General features: G+C 33.2%; 1 protein-coding gene across 2 annotated transcripts; it reads right to left on the bottom strand.

Moving 5' to 3' along the window:
- Positions 1–1,119: 1,119 nt before the first annotated feature.
- LOC133668912 (protein SEEDLING PLASTID DEVELOPMENT 1) lies at positions 1,120–18,739 on the bottom strand. Of its 2 annotated transcripts, none has more exons than XM_062088920.1 (9): positions 18,134–18,739; positions 15,869–16,083; positions 14,881–15,031; positions 14,300–14,491; positions 6,310–6,472; positions 5,634–5,866; positions 4,223–4,399; positions 4,010–4,132; positions 1,120–1,633 (listed from the first exon to the last, which is right to left on the bottom strand). In XM_062088920.1, exons 1-9 carry the CDS (start codon positions 18,533–18,535, stop codon positions 1,325–1,327), a joined length of 1,965 nt encoding a protein of 654 aa, XP_061944904.1. In that variant the 5' UTR covers positions 18,536–18,739; the 3' UTR covers positions 1,120–1,324. The 2 variants fall into 2 exon arrangements, with proteins under 2 accessions (XP_061944904.1, XP_061944912.1); XM_062088928.1 differs by lacking the exon at positions 1,120–1,633 and adding an exon at positions 3,520–3,908.
- Between the last annotated feature and the right edge of the window lie 3,463 nt (positions 18,740–22,202).

Raw genomic sequence — 22,202 nt, forward strand, 5'->3', positions numbered from 1 at the left:
CTTGCTTCCACCAGCCTTTTCCACCCTTAATCTTCATGCACGTAACATAATTACATCCTAAGATCGCTCCTAAACCATAATTACAATCTTTCTACATAGGTAATTATGTACAACTAATTGTCTATCAATCAATTTCCCTTAAAATTAATTAATTGCATATCAATCAATCTCTACAAATCAAGACATTGGGGCTAACATAATGCAATATTATAATATAATATGCAATCATTAGGTAGATAGCTAAAGAGAGAGCATACCTTCAACACTCAACAAGTCTCACATGCAGCAAATGCAAATGTGGATCCTAATTATAAAAATTAGGGCAATAGCTCAACATTCGACTTTAAAAGATGGTTGTCCAGACATAAAAACAAAGGTATACAAAATAAATCACATGGAAAATGAATTACTATAACATTCCAAGCAAAGAGGTGACAAAATAATAATAACTTTCAGATCATTAGTTAAGGAGAAAAGGACAGTGACTTCCATTATTGTTAGGTCATATGTGGTAAGCAGAAAATGAGCACAAATGAAGTTAAATGATTCAATTGATCAAGTCACCAGTTAAGCTAAGTAACTGCTATGAAAGCCAGTAAGTTTTAATGTAAGATATAATTCAAGGTTGTTAGATCGCTAGTCAAGAGATGCTACCAAAAGACAAGATGGGATAAAATCCTTCCCATCTAGTTTGTTGGGTCAAATGTTGAGCACAAGGAAAGACGGGGTAAAGTATTAAAAGACCACCTTCTCCATAAGTAGAGTATATTTGGATGCGATTACCAAAATAGATTCACTGCATGCATCACATGGCCACGAAACAACACCAGTTTTAGGTTGAGCAGTCACGAAGAAGATAAGAGATTACACTTGCGATTGGTTAAGTAATGAAATGAAATTCAATTTCATTAGATCAGTTCATCCAAAAATTATTTCACAATCACATATATGCAACGAAAGTAACGAATGCAAGTAAAAATTATGTAATTCAGGGTCAATAGGTTATTTTCAGTGCTATTATTAAGTTCTGTCATTATCCTATCTTGTCCCCCTTTTGATTGCCAATATAACAACAGAAGCTGCGGCACATACTTGATTAGCACCATGTTATTAAATGCATTAGCAGAAACCTCACTGGCTTGTAATTGCAATTTTGCACAATATTAAAAATAAAATGAAATGCTCAATGCAATACATATCAGCAAAGGAACCAGAATATGCAAACCATGCAGATATGGATACTCATGTCCAAGAACTTGTTGATCTGCTACACGTATTAAAGCTATCAAGCGTGGTGATACTTCAAGTTGCAATATGGTCAATACTAGTCAGGCAAGAGAGGTAACCTGTCAATGCTGTAAGGTGATCCATTTGTGTCACCAGTGGCACTGATAAAATCATCAACTCCACTATCTGTCCCAATTGTTTCAATAAACTTCTTGTTTACATCCATCCTAGTCTGATATGGGAGGATACGGAGGCGTGCCTCTGGCTCTGTACCAATTCTCTCTGTTTCTAATTGGTATTTTCGAATGAAATCTATCTGAAGGGACATAATGTGTGATGACCTAGGGAGCAGCTCCACAGGTTCTCCTTTTGGAATTACTACTTGCATCACAGCTATTCTTGCCTCCTGTATGAAGAAAAGTACTTTGTAGAGTTGAAATATAATAATTTAGATGAACTAGGTGTTCCAAATGATAACATGATAGAGCAATGAAGATAGCCGGTGGAAATCCTTATTTATTAACTGTGATCATCATGACCTACTGTTAGTCTCTTGGACATGATATATTCTGTTGGAAGGCTTACAATAAATCAATCAATGCATACAAACTTCTCCAATCATTGTTCTTTTCTACTTTCTATGTTCTGTATTTCCCTGTTTCTTTATTATTTTCAACTAGACGAAAGGAAAACAGAAGCACGAGGCAGAAATGATACTATTCAAGATTCAACAATGAAAATATGCAAGGCAATGTTAAACAGGAAGACTGCCCCTTCCGGAGAAAGAAAAAGAAATTTGTAAACTATATGGAATTTAAAAGAGATCTTCTAAATCAAATGCAACAGACTCAGATCTAACAGTATGCACTCTTTCCTGAAGATCATATAATAAATTGAGTAGACACCATCCAAATTCCCTTTCAATCATCACTGGCCTAAAGATCACCCACCCACATTGAGAATAAACTTTGAGATAGAAACCAAAAAAAATAGATCCAAATACTATATGTACACACACAAACACATATTAATGCATTGAATATCCATAGAGAAGCAGCTTTGTTTAATTTCAAAAAAAAATGTCCATTGAAATGAGCACATTCTTGCAAAAGAAAAACCAGCTTGCAATCATGTGGTCGTCTCACTACTGATCAATTTGTTTTCCACACTAAAGCATGATTATGTTGCCAATTATCAAACAGCCATACATTTATGCTGCTCTAGAAGAAGAAAAAGAAAAGAAAACAAAGGGAAAAGGGTAGGGAGTGAAAGGAAAACCAAATCTTAGTTTAAGCTTTAAGCTTCATAAAACCAATGGTAATATAATGGAGCTGAGGTATTAAGTTCTCGATTGGTTAGGTGGTAGGAGGTGCTTTTCCACCAACCACCAAATTAAAGGTGTTTGCTAACAATGCAAATGCATTTCAAAAGCCATTTAAAACAGGTTAAACTATTATTTAGAGAAACCACATATTGAAGCTTTTAAGGTTTTTGAAAGGCTTGAGTATTATTTTGCGTTTTAAACCTTTTCACCGACACATTACCAAACACCTTTTGCATCCACATTTGTAGCTACAACCATAGCTAACTGCTAATAGTTGTACCAAATGGGACCTAAGAAACAGCCACTCTTAGAATAACAACTTAATGATAGTACCACCTTAACCATGCAGTCCAGTTTACGTGAAAAGGTCATATTTCAGAGAAAGAATTTATATCTTCTTATATCTCAGTCACACTACTACAAAGACTCTTGATGTTTTCCAAAAATAAATAAACAAGTTGTGGGTCATTGATTCCCCAAAACAAATTACAACTATCATATACAGGAGAGTTTGGTTTTTGGGGGTGATAGTGATATTTCTGTAGTAGTGAGAATAGTCTGCAGACAGGAATTCCTACTAGGAAAGCAGGTCACAGGCAAGGCAAGGAAAGAAGGGACAGGTAGCCATAGTACACTTTCTTAGTAAGTCATGAATCTCCTAAGGGAAATCTTCTTTCTTTCTGGCAGGCCTGTTTCCCCAACAAGAAAGTAAACTAGTATCCCATCCTTCAGTCCTTCCCATTGGGTTATTGGAAGAGAATTTTTTATTGTATTTTTAAAGGAATAGGGTCCACCTGAGTCTGTCAAAACCCGTTCTATAGACACTATACAGGAATCAAACCCCCCCCCCCCCACCCCCACCCCCCCAACCGTCAATTGACAGGTTGTGTTTTTTGTCAAATTTTAACAAAATTCAAGTCCCAAACTTCTTGACTTATAAAGTCAAGATCAAAGTACTGATTCGAGGGTTTAAGCAAAATATTTCAACTTCTTACATTTATTTGCTGAGGATTTTTAGAAACTTACACTGTATTGCTCCTCATAGCACTACAAGTTATAGTCTTAATGACTTACACTGTTACATTGGCTTACAATAAAGTTAGGTTTGTGTTTATTTAAAATTTCAGTTAATTTCTTTAATCAACTTCTCTGCAATTGTTTAGATAATAATTTAGATTTTCTTTTTTTTTATTTTTTGGACCTTCAATTCTTCATTTGTATTAGGCATGTCATGTAATTTTGATGCCAACTCGTTGAATTTTTAGAGATGTGTGAATTAATTAATTTACTGAGAGTTGCTAACAATTCACAACAGCATACGCCATGAGCATTAGCAACTCCCATGGTGGCCTGAACGCTGTGGCACCAAAACATAAATCATCGTTAACGCACTCCATCCACAAAATATATTAATCAATAATAAATATTTCAGAAACACAACTGAAAGAAAACTCTTACCTCCAGGGCATCTATCTTCTCTGACAATTTTGTATTCTCTTCTGTTCTAGAATCCTTCAATCCATTAGCATGACTGCTCATCAATGCCCTTATGGCCTTTGTTATTTGCTCCAAGGAACTTGTCTACCAAAAGAAAGAAAACAGGTTTCACCATATTGAAAATACATAGCTGTAGCTGAGGAAATAGATAACTATTGGTTTAATCATATAAACCTTTGTCACATAAATGGGTATGTCGTGAGATTTGGCAGCAGCTTGAATCTTGGCATTTTTCTTGAGCTTAGACTGCAAGGCAAGTAGTGCATCTGCATCGCTGATGTTATCAGTTAATCGAACTGCAGCATCCATTTTCAACTGATTGATCCCTTGAATCACACTTGTCTCCAAGATCTAGAATAACTGCTCTTTATGTAAGTTCCATATCCAGTATATTCATACTATGCAGCAGTAATCAAGTGCCAAAAATTGAAAATTTAATTAACTTCAGGTGAGATGCAAAGTCTAGTTTTACTTTCAAAATAAAATGTAGGATCAATTTTTTGGAAGAGAAAATTTAGATCTTGATAACTGGCTCATGCAAACTTCAGCCCAGCTTGCTCTATCATGTTTGAAGACATAAACTAGCTATCTAGTAATACAAGTGACCTCCTACTGACAAATAATTAAGTAGGAATAGCCACTGTAGATATTCATCGAGCTCCAAACTATCTTGAGACTAGAGATAACTTCCTTATAAAGGACAAATGTTATTTTTAAAAGAATGAAAAGGGGCATAAAAAATAAAAAACATATGTGGTACAATTTCTAGTATCCGAATGAAAAAAGAAAAAGAAAAAAGATAAGTTTTTGGTGAATTTCTTTAACATTTTACTTAAAGAAAACAGAGAATGCAGAAAAGGATGAAGCATGAAAAAATTAGCTATAACATAGCCCTGCCCTCTTTTACTCAATGATGTTCCTTTAAACGACTGTCAAAAATGAGCTCCAAATTATCTTGAGACTAGAGATTACTTCCTTGTAATGACAAATGTTCTTTTTAAATGGAAAAGGATACATATATATAAATATATCTATATATATAAAAAATAAAAAACATAAGTGATAAAATTTCTAGTATCAGAATGAAAAAAGAAAAAGAACAAGTTTTTGGTGAATTTCTTAACATTTTACTTGAAGAAAACAGAGAAAAAAAAAAAGAAAGCATGAAAAATTTAACTATAACATAGCACTGCCCTCTTTTACACAATGGTGTTCCTTTAAACGACTGTCGATAATGTGTGGTAGAAATAAATAAAAGAGATGAGGGAGCTAGCAACACATTCAATCATTAACTTTGTAACGATAAATAAATTGCTTATTAATGAGATTTAAACTTTATAATTTCTTTTTCTGTTTTCTTTTCTTCTTCTTTTTTATTATTATTTTTTAAAGGATGTCATTTTCCTGAAATCAGCTGGCTTTGCAAGCTTTATCTACTTGCTATGAAATGGTTTAAAGTCATCAACATACATCTATCAGTTCCAAAGGAAATTCATTTCCTATCTCATTAAACATAACTTGCATATAGAAAGAAACAACCACCCGATTACAACTAGAGAACATTCACTCCAAAAAGTGTGCTTACCCCATAGACATACAGGCAAAGTGGTACTTCATGTTCCAAAGAATTGTCTCCCATGTCGGGAAGAGACTCAGAAGTAAGCTCATTATGACCAATCCTTTCATCTGTCAAGTGGAAATCTTCAACCAAAACTTCATCTTTCTTTTCAGCAGATGTTTGAAAGGCAGGTTCCCTTTCTATAGTTTTTTTTACTCCCTGGGAGCTCATTTTGCAAACTTCCACATGTGGGGAACGACCTTCCACAGAAACAGTGTCAACAAATAAGGCATAGAGGACAGATCTGGGGGTGGGGGGGGATTGTTAGTGGCAGAAAATCAGCATATGTCAATGGCAGATTCTTGGCAGAAATTGTGCCTGAAAATGGGGAAGTTTTTCCCCCATTTTCAGCTATAAATAGAGAGGTTTAGAGAGAGCAAAGGGGAACAGAAAACACACTAAACATGTAGGAGAAGGAGCTGCCTTAATTGGCAGCAGAAGGAGCTGTCTTATTGGCAGAAGCAGCTGCAGAATGGCAGCATAACAGCAGCCTCTCGTCTTTGTAGATTTCCTTCAGCAACCTACCCTCAAACTCTCCTTTGTAAATTCTTACAAAATTTCGCCACAATTCTTGAGAATGTCTTACAGAACTAAAACATAAAATGGTAATTTTTTTGTTTACTAAATCAGAAGAAAAAAATACCTGAGAGAATAGCATCCACTGTTGCTTCTAAACTGCGATGAACTCGCAACTCAGTCTTTGAAATTATCTCCACCCCACAGCTAAATGTTGAAGGCCCTTTCCTCTCAAGCACTGTCTTCTGGACACCCCTCCGGTTTGCTTCTTCATCCCCCAGTGTCACACTCTGTAAAACTAATTGCATTAGTATAAATGATCAGAGAGGTATCTGTGTGCCGATATTGTTAACATAAATAGCAGCATATAACAGAAACACAGCAAATAATGAGTAACTGAAGGAATAGAAAATCCTTGCATTGATAAAGGTGAGAAAGAACATAATAGAGATGTAGAAGAATAGGATTGCACTGCAAGTCCATCACTACTGCTATGATTTAGCAGCAATGTGGAGAGCAGTCATTGTAAATCATGCCCAAGAACCCAAGCATTAAGCAAGAATGAATTCAAAAGAAAAATAAATAAAGGAAACAACATACAGTGAGGAATAGCAACAATATTCTCTTTGCTATTTAATTCCACACAATTATACTGCAGTACAATACTACAAGCTTCCTAAACAGATACATGGGCAAGTTGATCAGCTTTTATATAATAATTTCGGTGGTACTGATTATCCACGAGGACAATGTCACTTCTCTTGATACTATCACGTCTTTCTTTCCCTTTTTATATTTATCTTTCCTTCTCGTTTATTTATTGATATGCATCTAGTAATTAAAAGATGGATACAGAAAAAGAAGGGCAGGTTTTTTTTTTAAGAAGAAGAAGAAAGAGATGCACACATTCTCAAAATTTCTGCATTAAAGATTCTTGATCCTTGATGACGTAAAGAAATAATTTGAGTAAAATAAAGAACGGAGAAAATGAAAAACTACACCCTGCAGTGGCACTTTTACACCTTGGTGGCAAGGTTATAAACTCCACCACTTCAATCCCTTGTCTTTACCTTTGTTACCGGTGTCCTAATGCCCTTAATATTTTTTTGACAAGGCATCTATGAGGCTCTAACATTTTGACTGATATGCCATGACGAAACACATTGATGCAATGTCAATAACACATTAACACTCAAGTGTCACACCTTTTAAAGCAGAGAGTAAAACAAAATCTCAAGCTGAGTTCAGAACTGTGTTCTGCACATGCACACATTTTCACACCTTTACTTTATTTATCATTAGGAAAAAGAGGAATCCCTTGAAAAATCTTTCATTTAGAGGAAGCAACTTGGATTGTTGAGCAACAAAACTTCTAGAAGCTGAACTTTTTAAATGAAAGAAATGTTTTTTTTTGTGATCATTAAAAATCAACTGACTTCTTGAGAAATAATATGAAAGTACTTTTTTAAGAAAATATTCAATCAAAGAACAATAGACGACTATTGAAAACAAGACCAAGTAATACATCTAGATTCATTTTGGTTAAATCTAGATTAGTTCTTTGAAAAAAAATATAAAAGACCAAACCTCCCAGTCTTTTAGCCCTTTCCATCTTTGGTCCGCATGGAACTTAATCTCTGATCTCTTGGCACAGTGCAAGATGACTTTATCAACTAAAATAGTTGGTATCCACAAAATGTTTTACATTTTGTATTAATAGAAAGATGACACACTAGATCTGAATTTAACTCAAATCACAACAATAAATAAGAATAATCAAATCATATAATTGGAAGCTATCCTCCATGTAATTTAGCACTTTCCAACTCCGGTGCGAGTGGAATTTAATCTCTAATCTCTTGACACAATGACAGATATTAAGAGCTGGCACCCACAAAATGTTTTTACATTTTGTATTAACGGATAGGAGACGCATTAGATCTAAATTGAACTCAAATCCCAACGATAGATCTCAAAAATCAAATCATATGATTGCAAGCTGAAGACATACCTTTTCAAATACAATAATTGACAAGGATAAAAAAAAAAAAAAGTGAGGCACTTTTATACCGTATGTTGATGCTTTCATTTAAGGGACCAAGCACTAAATCACTAGCTGCAATTTTGTTTGTGAGCTTTTTTTGTGTGTGCGCACGCTTGTAAACACATATCATTCATTTTATTTTTTTTTACTAGTTGGACAATATTTTCTCCTTTATTCAAATTATAGATGTTATGGAAGAAAGTGAGGGACATTAATTCCTAATAATCATCTATGTAAATCAGCCCTTATGTAGGTACAGTGATGCCCTGTAAATCAGCCCTCTAATTGCTGAAAATATATAATGGAGATCTTTAAAAGAGAAAGGACATAGATTTCTTTCAAACTTTTGTGTCTTATTGACATGGTATTAGAGCCACAACTCCAAACTATGGTTCATTCTAGCAAATTTGCTTTCTAGGATCTTGGGATTTTCTTCTTGTCTTGAGCAACACTTGTTCTTCACTTTGTCTTGAAGTTTTATTATTGTCTTGGGATTTTCTTCTATTTTTCTTATGGTCATATTGCTTTCATTTCAGACCTGGTGTTACAAACATCAATTTTTTGTCTTTGTGCCCCTCTCTGATTTACTAGTTACTTTGTGACTTATTCTTGCTAGGTACATCATGTCTTTTAAAAGTCATATTTTGTTTGTGTTTGTTTTTCTTAGAAGAATTACTCTACTTGAGAGTTTCAATTCCAGTTGTTTGTCAAGGAAAATGAATTATAGGGTCATCCTAATTCAACTTCTAAAGATAGACAGGTATAATAAGTGGAAAGTTCAAGATCTTCAAATCATGTAGTGGATCTTATGTCTTGTTGAGCTTTTTATTCTTAATAAGGCCTAGAAGGTTTCAACTGGAGTGTGAGATAGCAAAATTCACACATGGAAGTCTTTATATTGAGGAATTTTTTTCTGATTTCCAAAATCTCTGAACTGAGTATTCAGATATTGCTTATACCTGAAAAAGCTAATGTCCCTACAAAAGCTCTAGATGTTGTCCAAGCTATTCATGAAACCAGTAAGAGAGATTAATTCTTGATGAAGTTGTGATCTGATTTTGAAACCATCGATTCAATCTGATGAATCATGACCGTGTAACTTCGTTGGATACCTGTTTTAGTGAACTTCTTCAAGAGGAACAATGCATCCTTACGTAAGAAGCCATGATCTAACAAGCTCATGCAAGTGCTCTTATTACTATGGCTCTTGTTGGTGATGGTTCTTCCAAGTTTAACTAATGTATTTGTATCTCCTACCTTGTCTACTAATCTTATCTTTGTTGGTCAATTGGTTTAAATTAATGATTGGAATGTTAATTTTTCTTGTGATGGATGCATGGTGCAAGATCAGGTATCCACGAAGATGGTCACAAAGGATCCTAAAATGGGATAACTCTTTCCTCTACACACTAACCCTATCACCAATACTCAATTTCCCTCTTCATTTTTTGCTTGTGATGCTGTTACAATTGATAATCAAGGATGGCATAGGCGTCTTGGCCACCCTAATTCTAATTCTCATGTACTTCATACTTTTTTCAATTCTGGTTTGATAGGTAATACTGAGTCCTATTTTATTAATGATATCAATTTAACTGTGCCAGTTGCAAGCTTGGTAAAAGTAAAGTTTTGGCATTTCCAACTCATACATCTCGAGCATCATGTTGTTTTGATCTTATTCATAGTGATTTAGGGAATGTCACATGTTGTCTCACATGCTCATTTCAAATACTTTGTAACATTCATAGATGATTAGAGTTGTTTCACATGGGTTTACTTTCTTCGATCTAAGGATGAAGTCTTTAATGTTTTTCAAACTTTTCTTAGCTCTTATTGAGACTCAATTCTCAGCTAATATCAACATCTTACAATCATATTTTAAGAGAGAATATAGATCTCCTAAGTTTCAAAAACTTCTTCAAAGCAAAGGAATTTTCTCACAACGTTCATATCCTTCCACTCAACAAAATGGTGTTGTGGAGAAGAAAAACCAACAATTGCTTGACGTGGTAAGAACCTTGTTACTTGAATCCTCTGTTCCTTCTCGTTTTTTGGTGATGTTTTTTCCACTACTACTCATTTGATCAATCAACTACCATCTCCTAATCTAAACAATAATTTACCTTTCTATAATTTGTTTAACTATTATCTTGCCTACTTTAATCTTATCATATTTGGTTATATATGTTTCGTGCATCTTCCACCTCATAAATGTACTAAACTTAGTGCACAGTATATCAAGTGTATTTTTTTGGATTATGCTTTCAATCAAAAGGGTTGTATGTTATGATATTTATGCTCGTCAAATCTGCGCTCCAGGAATGTAGTTTTCTTCCAAAATCAATATTTCATTCAAATCATGTCAAGTCTTTTTCTCCTATCTTATTTGTTTTACATGATTTTTTTAACTCTTAAGCATTCGCTAGAAATTGTTTATATTGACTTGAATCAAAATTGTTTGTATAAAGTTCCTATTTAAAGGAGAATACAAGACATGAAATTAGGAACCAAATCAAATCATATATCATAATTAGAAGTGGCTTTTAATTTATAGGAGTGACTAAGGCTGCGTTTGTTTCCCGGAAACTAGTTTCCAGGAAACCACTTTCCAAACTTTCCTGTGTTTGTTTGTCATTAGAAAAATTGATTAACGGAAAACACTTTCCGGTCAACGGAAAACACTTTCTGGTCAAAGGAAAATTTAGCTTGGTTTCCAGGAAAGTGTTTTCCTTTTATTTTGGGCGGAAAACACTTTCCGGAAGTTGTGAAAATTTTAAAAATATCATATTATTTGTTGATTATATCAAATTTGGTCCTCAAACTTTTGATTGCTATATATATTTTATTTTGAATATTTTTTTTTCAATTTCATCCCTTAGAATCTAACTTTTATATTAATTTTTGTCCTTATTTTTATAATTGTTATTTGCTTTTTCCTTATCATTTTTTAATTGAAATTTTTTATCTATCAAATTTGGTCCTCATTCTTTTGAGTGTTACTTATTTTATTTGAAATAATTTATGAAATGTTAATTATTATTATTTTAATTTTTTCATCTTTCAATTTTATTATTTTTTAGATTTGATCTCTATTATTTTGATTATTATTTATTTTATTTTAGATAATTTATGAAATTATATTTTTTTTCAATTTCATTCTCATTCAACTTTTTAATTTGGAAGATTTGTTCCTCATTATTTTAATAAACTTGAAAAAAATACATTAATAAGTTATTTTTCAGCTCATTTTCCATGACATAACCAAACACTGGAGAGTGTTTTCCAATTTATTTTCCATTACAATATCAAACATCCGAAAATAATTTACTTTCCCGGAATTTACTTTCCAAAAGGAAACTACTTTCCAGCAAACAAACGAGGCCTAATACCACCAAATTTATAAACAACCTCATAAAATCTTCTATTTTACAACAAAACACATCATCACCATGAACCTAGTTCCACTCTAAATTCTTATGCTCCTCCTCAAGATCATGTTCTAGAACATAACCCTGCCCCAGACTAAGCTATTGATCTAGCTACACCTCTATGTCAAACTACCTTCTAGACCACCTGATTGGTCATCACTGTGAATCTGGTTCCATTCTAAATTCCTACGCTCCTCCTCAAGATCATCTTTTGGCACCTGATCCTACCCCAAACCAAGCTATTGATCCAGTACCTCTCCATCACACTATTAGACCTTTTAGACACCTAATTGGTTTGATTTCTCATCACTTGTCTCTCTTGAAGTTCTGTTTTGTCTCTCTTGTAACTACTTTGTCGCTTATTTTCATTCCCTCTTATTACAAATAGACCATGGAACATGAATGTTGGCAAAATGCAATGGAAGCAAAACTTCAAGCACTTGAGATATTGCGCCTTGCTGAAACCTATATGGAGTAAATGGATTTATTCTGTCAAATTATGATCCAATGGTTCTCTTGATCATTACAAAGCTCGACTGGTAGCTCTTGGTAAGCAAGAATATGGCATTGACTACAAAAAGACCATAATGACCACAATTAGGATTTTTTTTTGCCATTACAGCTTCATAATCTTGGTCATCGCATTAGATGGATGTGAAAAACATCTTTCTTCATAGGGACCTCAAAGAAAAAGAACTAGATGACAATTCCTTATTGTATGACTACCTCCTCTTCACATGATGTTTGTAAGCTTAAACATTTTTTATATGGGTTAAAGCAAGCATCTCGCACCTGGTTTGAGAAGTTCCATAATACACTGCTTAACTTCTCATTTGAACAAAGTCAATATTATGCTTTGCTCTTCTCCCCACAAAGCAGGTACATGTATTGTTCTTCTCTTAGATTATATGGTTGATATTATCATGACTGGGACTGACATTCCTTTAATTACTAAGCTTCAAAAGATATTGCATGAATCTTTTCATATGAAAGATATTAGTCATCTTACCTATATTTTGAGCTTGGAGGTACATTCTCTATCCAATGGGGTTTTCTTGGACCACCATAAGTATGTCCAAGATCTTATCACCTTGGCTAGTTTGGCGGAGACTAGTTCAGTTGATACTCCTTTGGAGATGAATGTCAAGCATAGAAAGACTAAAGGGGACCTCCCATCTAATCCAACTCTTTATCAGAAACTTGTTAAAAGTCTTATCTACCTTGGCTAGTTTGAAGGAGACTAGTTTAGTTGATATTTCTTTGGAGGTGAATGTCAAATATAGAAAGGCTTAAGGGACCTCCTCTCTAATCCAACTCTATATCAGAAACTTGTTATGAGTCTTATCCTACTTTACATGCTGACAACATTAGCACTATTCATATTTTAGCCAATCTTGTCTTCAATGAACATACCAAGCACATCAAGGTTGATTGTCACACAAATTTAGAAGCTTTTGACTGTAAGGTGATCTCCTTGTATTTCTACCGATTATTAGGTTGCTAATGTCTTTAAGCTATGACTGGTCAACTGTCAACGACGTCAATTTTTCATTGGCAAATTGTTGTTGGTTGACTTACAAACATCAATTTAAGGGGAGATGTTAATGGTAGAAAGTTAGAGACATTAATTCCTAATAATCATCCCTATAAATCAGCCTCCTAATTAATATAAATCAGCCCTTATGTAGATAGATTGATGCCTTCTAAATCAACCTCCTAATTGATGCAAATCAACCCTTATTTAAGTAGATTAATGCCTTGTAAATCAACCCTCAAATTGTTGAAAATCAGCCTTATAAAGTATTATATAATGGAGGTCTCTAAAGGTGAAAAGGAGAAAAAACAAAATTTTCTTTCATGCTTTTGTGTCTTAATGTATAGACAAGACCATTTTGTTAAGTTGGGTGTATTGGAGGGAAAGAAAATGGGAAAACAAACAAGAAAGACAAAAGGTGGGAGAGGAAACTTGGATCAATATTGCAGCGAACACAACCCTTTCACATGCTTCAACAGTATCTAAGAAAACCAAGAAAGACAATTGCCCAGTGATTTAACAAGTTAAGTCAAGTTTTAAGCTTCCAAAACTTGGTTCATCTGTATTGCTACTCATCTTGAGTTTTATTGAGCCCATCTAGACTTGAGCTTGAGTAGTTTCACATTATATGAGTAAAATTATAAGTTGAACTAGGCAGTAGGTCAATAAGTTAATTAGTTTAACTTGATACAAAAGAGGAGTTTAGTATTGAGATCATTCTCAACCATAGCTATAGCTGATTGGGTCATTTTTACAGGTCTACCAATAAGGAATCATTTCATCAGGTACGAAAAAATATTGATTATCTCAAAGGTTAGATTAGTTAATTTGATATACAATAACATTTATATGAACAAGCGAGGCAATGATGAAATTTACTTTCATGTTGAACATATCAATGCATGCATCCAAACACCATTATCACAGTAACACCATTGTAGTTCATTTTATTTCAAAATTTTCACAATCAACACCCAATAGCATTAGGAACTATTAGCATATGACAGTTTGCACGCTCCATAGATCACAACATAAAAGTTAGAGCCCTTGACATATAGCATAGCAAATACACAAAGCAATTACTCATCTTCATTGAAAAAAATAATGTTACCTGTATTCCTCCAACAAGCATCTCCAGAGAAGGATTCATTATCAAATTCTCTATTGTGATTCCATGAGCGGTGGCTACTAGCTGAATCCCACGCTGTGCAATTGTACTTGCAGCCATTGCTTCAAGTTTTGTCCCAATTTCATCTATCACAATCACTTGAGGCATATGATTTTCAACTGCCTCTATTAATACCTAAACATTAGAAACTTGTAAGCATTTGCCCCCGCTGACAATAAAATTACAAAATAACGCATCTAGGTCTCCGGATCAGGAAGTAAAAACAATAAAATCATGTTGTGAACAAAACTAAAAAAAATGGCATGCATTGCTCATTGTAGTAGTACAATGATCATATGCCACTTACTAAACAGTAGTGTTATATGCTTCAGAGATTTCATTTCCCAAGGGCATAACATGCGTATATGCTTAATTAATGCTAGTCATGTCACTTTATAATTGAAATATCTATTAATGTCATTAACAACACTTCTTATCAAACTTCAGCTAGTCAACTTTGTTTCATGAAAACAGATGCACTGTAGACAGGCCCATAAAGGAGATCACACACTTCCAGCCTATACCTTATGTTGCAAATCTAAATCAGGAACTTGCATCCGTCGAGCATTGCCTATTCCAGCATGAGGTATATCACCATCGCCTCCTATCTCATTGGATGTATCAACAATCATCACTCGTTTCTTGTAATCATTTGCAAGCATTCGAGCAATTTCCCTGCAAAACTTAGGATTTTAGGTCACCCTAAAGAATGATGGATGCACCAAGAGTAGCAAAAATCCACTATTAGAACAGCCCAGATGCAAACTCGGTACTCAAATCCCTAAGTAAGACTGGTTTACACCATTGTTAAGCATATAATAAATTCAGCAACGAAAATTCTCTCCTGCTACAAAATATAAGCAAAAGATAGCATATTTCGACTTCATCTATTTTCCCACACCCAGGATATTAGATGTCTTCAGAAATGGAACAAAACATTTGCATAGAAATATTTAAGGATGAATAACAAATGCAAAGATGGTCTGAGTCAACAGTAGTGGTGAAATAAGGGGCATTGAGAAATTGAAAAGCATAAGAAAGACAAACAAGTTAGCCAGGGGAATTTTAAGAAAGCAAAAACCTATAGAAGAATACTAAATTTTCCAAAACAAAAACTATTATACATTGCTCTTAAAGTAGAGCACCATGGTTCTTTATAACATGGGACTGTGGCATAGTTTAAAGCCAAACTAACATGAAACGCCTTTTTCTTTTAGGACACAATTCATTAACGAAGTCTCACATCTAGAAGTAGCATGCCCACTTTAATTAAGCATGCAAGTAGATTCAGGTGAAATAAAATAAGAATCATTATTATTCTTCTAAATAAAACCTTTAATCAAGAGTCAGTAGCTCACTACAATGCTCAAAACACTCCTCAGCCTAATTACAACATAGGCAATTGCTCATTTCTTTTAATGCATAACAACTCGATGCATAAAACAATTTAGAACAAAATAGAAGCTTTTGTGTGAAATCATATCATGTCCATAAAAAATAAGAACAGCTAACCTGATAATTGTAGTCTTTCCCACCCCTGGAGGACCAATGAACAAAAGGGAAGCACCATCGTGAACTAAATCTCTCAGCAAACTAGCACTGCCTGGTATTGCCCGACCAACACGACAAGTAAGACCAATGATTTGGCCCTCTCGATTTCTTATGGCACTAATGCGATGCAATGTTTGGCTGATGCCTGCTCGATTGTCAATAGCAAAGTCACCAACCTACACTATGCCATTCTAGTAAGCCAAAAGCCTCTATTTACCATTAATGGTTAATCAAGAGGGAAAAAAAACCAATTATATAGTATGGAAGAATGAGGTAGTGATAGCTTAACTAAAATATTGCTATTGAAGATAAAAAAAAAAATTCAAACCAGGAATTTAAGCAAAATAAAAAAGCAAAGAGGGAAATGCTTGAAAAATGGATCATAAAAATTTAGTTAAGAATCTAGGTCATTCTCCTTGGGGGACTAAACTCGAAATTATGCTCCTTGAACTTTTGATAAATGGTTCAAGACTTCAAATTTCATCCAACTCATTTCTCCTCCTAATTCTGAAAATTAAATTTGTCACACTTAATATGTAAAACTTGGAACTTTTTTCTTTTCTTTTCAGTTAGTAAACATTGGAAATACAGTCAAAGCATCCTTTATTTGTTCTTTACTTTCTCAAAAACAAATGTCGCCAATATTGATAATTTAAGAATTATGAAGAATGGTATACTATTACTCAAATCCTTTAAAGTAGTGACAACAAAGATGATGATGATAAAGAAACTACTAATGAAATAACAAAGACACTAAATCAATCACAATATATTATCAAAATTGAATCACAAAACATTATAAAATAGAACTCGTTGAATCCTCAACACAATGTATTCGAGTGGTGAGTAAAAACACGAAAAGAATTTAGAGTATAGAAAGAATATGCATTCCATGATGACAAAACGAGCTACCAATAATGTTGTTGTGGAAGAAACACGGAGTGGAGCTGTTGTATCTAGCTCATGTCATGAGGGGTACAACATTTGAAATATTACAGCCCCACGTCAGAAAGAGAAGGAAAAGTAATGTTGTACACACCTTAGAAACCTATTATTAACAGCTTAGAGCTCAGCTTTATACACTAGACTTGTCTATTTCAAGAGAAATTTTACAAGTTAGTTAGCAGGTGGAAACCACCAGTAGAATCCTGCTAGGTCAACAGCTGAAGAACTGGTCATCAGAAAAAGAAGGAAAAGTGAGCATGTACGTAACTACCTACTTAATCCACTATTGATAACTTGATTTTTAAGTTCTTTCGCCGCATGGAAAGGACTATGTTGCACGGCATTGTGAGGCCAATGAGTTACTTGGGCATTGCAATATTACCCTTGTATCTTTTTTTATCTCTAGTTATGTGAAATATATATGAACCTAAGATTTGTCAAGGATAATCCGTGGTAGCAGAAAAGTTTTCAAATTTTTGAGAGTTAAGAATATTGTAGAGATGTGATCTTGCCATCAGGTTGAGATTAATTTGCAACCATTCATACAAAGAAGCTCTCCAAAGAAAATAAAATGAGTTATATGGTTCAAAACTTGACAGAAAATAAGGTATTTCCACTAATTCATCCTTGAAAACTACTAGAAAAAATAAACGACTAGTCTTTTGAGCCTTACATCTCTTTTCCTCTCAACAAGAGCCTATTATTTATGTATATTGTTGTGTTCGTAGCTATCTCAGTTATTATGATCAAATAGTGGGAACTGGAAAGCATGTCTCAGCAAAACTATCTTAGAATCAAACCCCACAACATCGCCAAACAAGTAACTCACCACCAAATGAGGAGTCAATAATTCAAATGTGTGATTAGTACCTCGGTCGCTATCATCTGGTAGTTTAAGGTTCAAGAGCAACTTGTCAATGAATACAATGCCAACAATATAATGAGTAACGACTAAAGAACGACCACGACCTCCCAATCTACTAGGCTTCAGCATTGCAATATCACTGAAAGCCCTAAAAATTGAAATGACTTTCCTTGCACTCAAAAAGCTGACTTGATTGATACTATCTCAACAGACATAACAATGGAAAATTTTGAGAGGTCATAAGTTTACAAAATTGTGATTACAATTTACAAGCACGAAACATTTATCATTCAACTAAATAATATCCTCTACCCAACATTGAATTAGAAAAACACAACATCATCCTAGACTAACATAAATTATAAGCGCATTTTATCAAGAACTTAGAAGGCAAGAATAACAAAACAATTCAAAACCTGTGAAGTAGCATGTTGGAGATCCTGATGAGTGATGGGGCAATCAGATAGAACAAAGTCCCCAGATGGAAATCTCGCTAGTGGCTTCCTACCCAAATCCATAACCACCTCAACCAAGTCAAGAAGCTCCGGGTGTTCACTAACTCTTCTTCTCATTTCTTGGGGTAGTAAGTCCAAAAGGCGACCCAACTCCACCTCAAAACCATCTTCTGGCGAAGGAGAAACTGAAGAATTCGAAATCGAAAGAAACCCACAAAGTTTTTTGGAGAGAAATTGTCGAGGAAGTCGTTGTTTTGGAGAGAAATGAAGGGTTTTGGCGAGTGGATAAGTATGGTGTGGGAGTTCGGTCAAGGGAGGTAGAGGTAGAGGGTGTGGGATTTGCAGCAGAGAAAAAGAAAGCATTTGATTTTGGCGGGAATCGAAAAGAAATTGTTTTGGAATATTAAAAAGCAGGGCAGGATTATAGGTTCTGCAGTGGATGGATATCAGATCAGATCAAATTATCAATGGGAGAAAGAGAAGATAAGCCACCGTTTTAATGGGGGTTGGGGTGTTTAGGCAATCTATCCATCTAGGAGTTTTTTTTGTCATATGCCTACGATGGGTATGTTGTGCTGGTGACGATGTTGATGTTTTTTTTTTTTTGGGTTATAAACACAAACTAAACTTTTATTACATTTATTTACAATTACAATTTTAATTTTAATTTTAATTTTAATTTTAATTTTAATTTTAATTATTATAAAATAAACTAAAGGAAATCATCATTAGTTGTTTAATTAATTATTACATTTATGCTGGGAGTGCAGTTTGTTCTTTTTTAAGGTCTTTTTGAAAAAACATTACTTCAAGAAAAATTTCTCTTGTAAGATGGTCATTTACCCTATCAAACTAGAACATAAATTATTTTAAAACCCATTAGTCTTTAATATACAGAGATATATTTTATAATTTAATTTTACACTTCAAATATTAAAATCTATAATTAATGCCAAACATTTTATTTTTGTCAATTCATTTAATTTAATATCGAGAATATATATTACATTGTAAAATTTATACACCAAATATTAATTAAACAAATTAATTCTTATGGTGTTTTTTTGAAATTTTTGTTAAATTTCAATAGATAACACAAACTTGTTATGATATCTATTAATTGATTTTTGTATTTTTTTTAAAGTATGATAAAAATATAATTTATTTTATTTAAAAACAACAAATGCATAAAAACTTTTAGAATTTGACCATATGCAAACAAATAAAAACATATTTATTTATATTTTTTAAATAAGGAAATTTTTTATTTTTATGAAATTTTAAAGAAAAGCAAATATATTTAATATTGGGTCAGTATCTTACAATGTAAGTTTAGAGTCTAAATATTAAACAAAATAGTTGACAAAACATGCAAGAGACATAAATAATTTTAAAATGGTCTTTGAATTTTCTTTAGAATTTCTGGAAATCATTTTGGGTTTTTTGGCAAACACTAAAAAAAAGAAAAGTCTTGTGTAGTAGACACGTCTTAAGGATAGAAAAAAAAATTCTTTTGAACATTTTTAGCGTGCCAAAAACGCTCTTTTCTGAATGGACTCAACTCAGCCATATAGGTTAGGCTTCCTAGGCCAAAACATAGAAGCTTAAAAGTAGGATCCATTCTCAATTTTGCAAGAAAAAAGATCAAAAGATTTTTTTTTTTTTTTTGCTTGAATTTTACTAAGAACACGAAGAACATGCTGATAAATCTAAGCACACAATCAATGATGCAAACCATATTTCATTGATTGAACAGCATAGATAGATAGAGAATGGAAGATTGAAACGAAATGATGTATTGGATAAGAACAAGAAACCAAGAATGGCTTGAAATCGAGCGCGGCAGCCATGAACACAAATTTTAACATTCAAACTTTCAAAGATCGATTGATCCAAAATAGGCAATTAATAGACAAGTAAATGGAAAAGAGTAAACATGCATAAGTATCACCTTTTATCGAAGTATAAAAGTCAAGCTAAAACATCTGTTTGTAGAAAATTGAGAATTTTAGCTTGAGAGCATTTAAACCATACCTAGAAAATATGTTTATACCTAGAATTTGCCTAAACTTTAGAAGCAAAGCGTAAACATATCAAGGCTAGCTTGGGCATGCATCTCCTAACCTGCTAAAACCATAAAAAAAAACTTAAAGAAACCAGGAAAAAAAAAAGAATAAAAAAGTAGCTCAGCCAAATCAAACCTCAAGGTTTAAACAATGCAATTCCTTAACCAAAACATTGTTACATTGATTATAAGATACATTCTTAATTGTCGCCACTCTAGTAAGTTATCATTCCACCAAGAACAACATGTAATTGTACCTTTATTGAAACAATAAAAGGAATCCAAATAGATTTATTTACTAAAGATGCATTAAATTATGTTGGACTTCCTTTTGAACAATATTAATAACATCAAATCTCAACTTTGAAACAACAAACTATGAATCAAACATTATCTTAAACACACATATGTATATTAGTTGAAACATGAATAAATGCATTTAAACACATGTACTATTATAATGTATGAACAACAAAAAATCCTACAAGAGTTTTAAAAACATTCAAAGGGAGGCAATGTTATCTTCATCCCTTTTATCCTTTTTTTTTTATTTTCTTGCTTCTTCTACCTCTCTGTCCAACTCCTGATTTATACATTTCTTCTTCCACCCTTTGGATATTATTTCTTTATATCTTTTCTAAATAAAACTCCTCTCTTTTCTCTTTGTTTTCCTTTTTTATTTTCTCTCTCTATTTTCTTCTTCAAATTCCCCTTATTTTCTTATGCTCAAGAGCAAATAGCTTTTTACAAACAAACTAAAACAAAAAATAGCAAAACCATGATGGTCTTTACCAATAGTTTGTTAAAGAATATTCTTATTCTCTCTTCTAAAACCTTTCTCTTTGAAAATAAAAGGTGTTTAGTCCCCTTTGTCCTCTTATAAAAAGAAATCACACATGAGAAAAAAAAACTTTAAAGTCTTTTTATAATGGTGAAATTGTCTTCAGTTATGGATGATTAAGTTGGGTACTTCGTCAAGGTCACTGTGAAAATTGGGACATAAATGATTCATTTAAGAATCTAAATCTTACAGAGGGGATGTAGATCCACAATAAGGATCAAACCACACTTGATTTGGAGGTCTATAACTCTACATTCATTGATTAAAAAGTAAACTCTCAATCAGCCCGAATATGTCAATCAGGGACAAGATGTTATCGAGTTTATTAAGTCGAACGAGGCACAAACATGTGATGATGATAACTAATACTTATAGATGAGATAGTTCTCAGTCGAATGGTAGCGGGTGACACCTTTGAGGTCGTCAAAGATGCCATATTCATTAGCCTAAATGTGGCATGTTGATCAGTCTTCATCTGTTGCAGAAGATGGTGAACAAAGTTGGATGACGTGTCACTTATTTTTTCATTAAAATCTGAGTGACATGTCGTTTGTTTAAATCTTAAAAATTAAATATTTTAAAAAGGATTTTAAGGAAATCTCAAATGAGTCCTTATTCTTCCAAATTAAGTATATGCAACCTCAATTGACCCTGAAACTTCTTAAATTTTACAATTTCACCCCTGAATCCTTAATTTAAATCCTTTAATTTGATCATCTTTTCACTTCAGTCCTTGGTTTTCAAAGTATTCAATTTCAACCCCTATCAATCATCAAACTTTCAATTTCTTTTAAATTGACCAATGATTTCATTAATATCAGTCATTGAACTCAAACGTCTTTTACACTTTGATCTTTAATTTTAAGATTATTCAATTTAACCCTTAATCAGCCTTCAATCTTTAACTTTCTTTCAATCAAACCCTTGATTTCATCTAATTAAGCTTGTAAAAATTAAATTCGGTCTTTTGAAATTCTAATCTTCTTAATTAAACCCAAATTAAGCTTCCAAACTTAATGTTTCACCAACTAAATTCTTAATAAAATTAATTTAACCTATTAAAAGTCTAATTAAGTCATTGCACTTAATTAATTCTTTTAATTTTGGCCTAAACTTATTTTTAA

Source organism: Populus nigra, chromosome 1 (assembly GCF_951802175.1).
Source record: "Populus nigra chromosome 1, ddPopNigr1.1, whole genome shotgun sequence".
Lineage (NCBI taxonomy): Eukaryota > Viridiplantae > Streptophyta > Magnoliopsida > Malpighiales > Salicaceae > Populus > Populus nigra.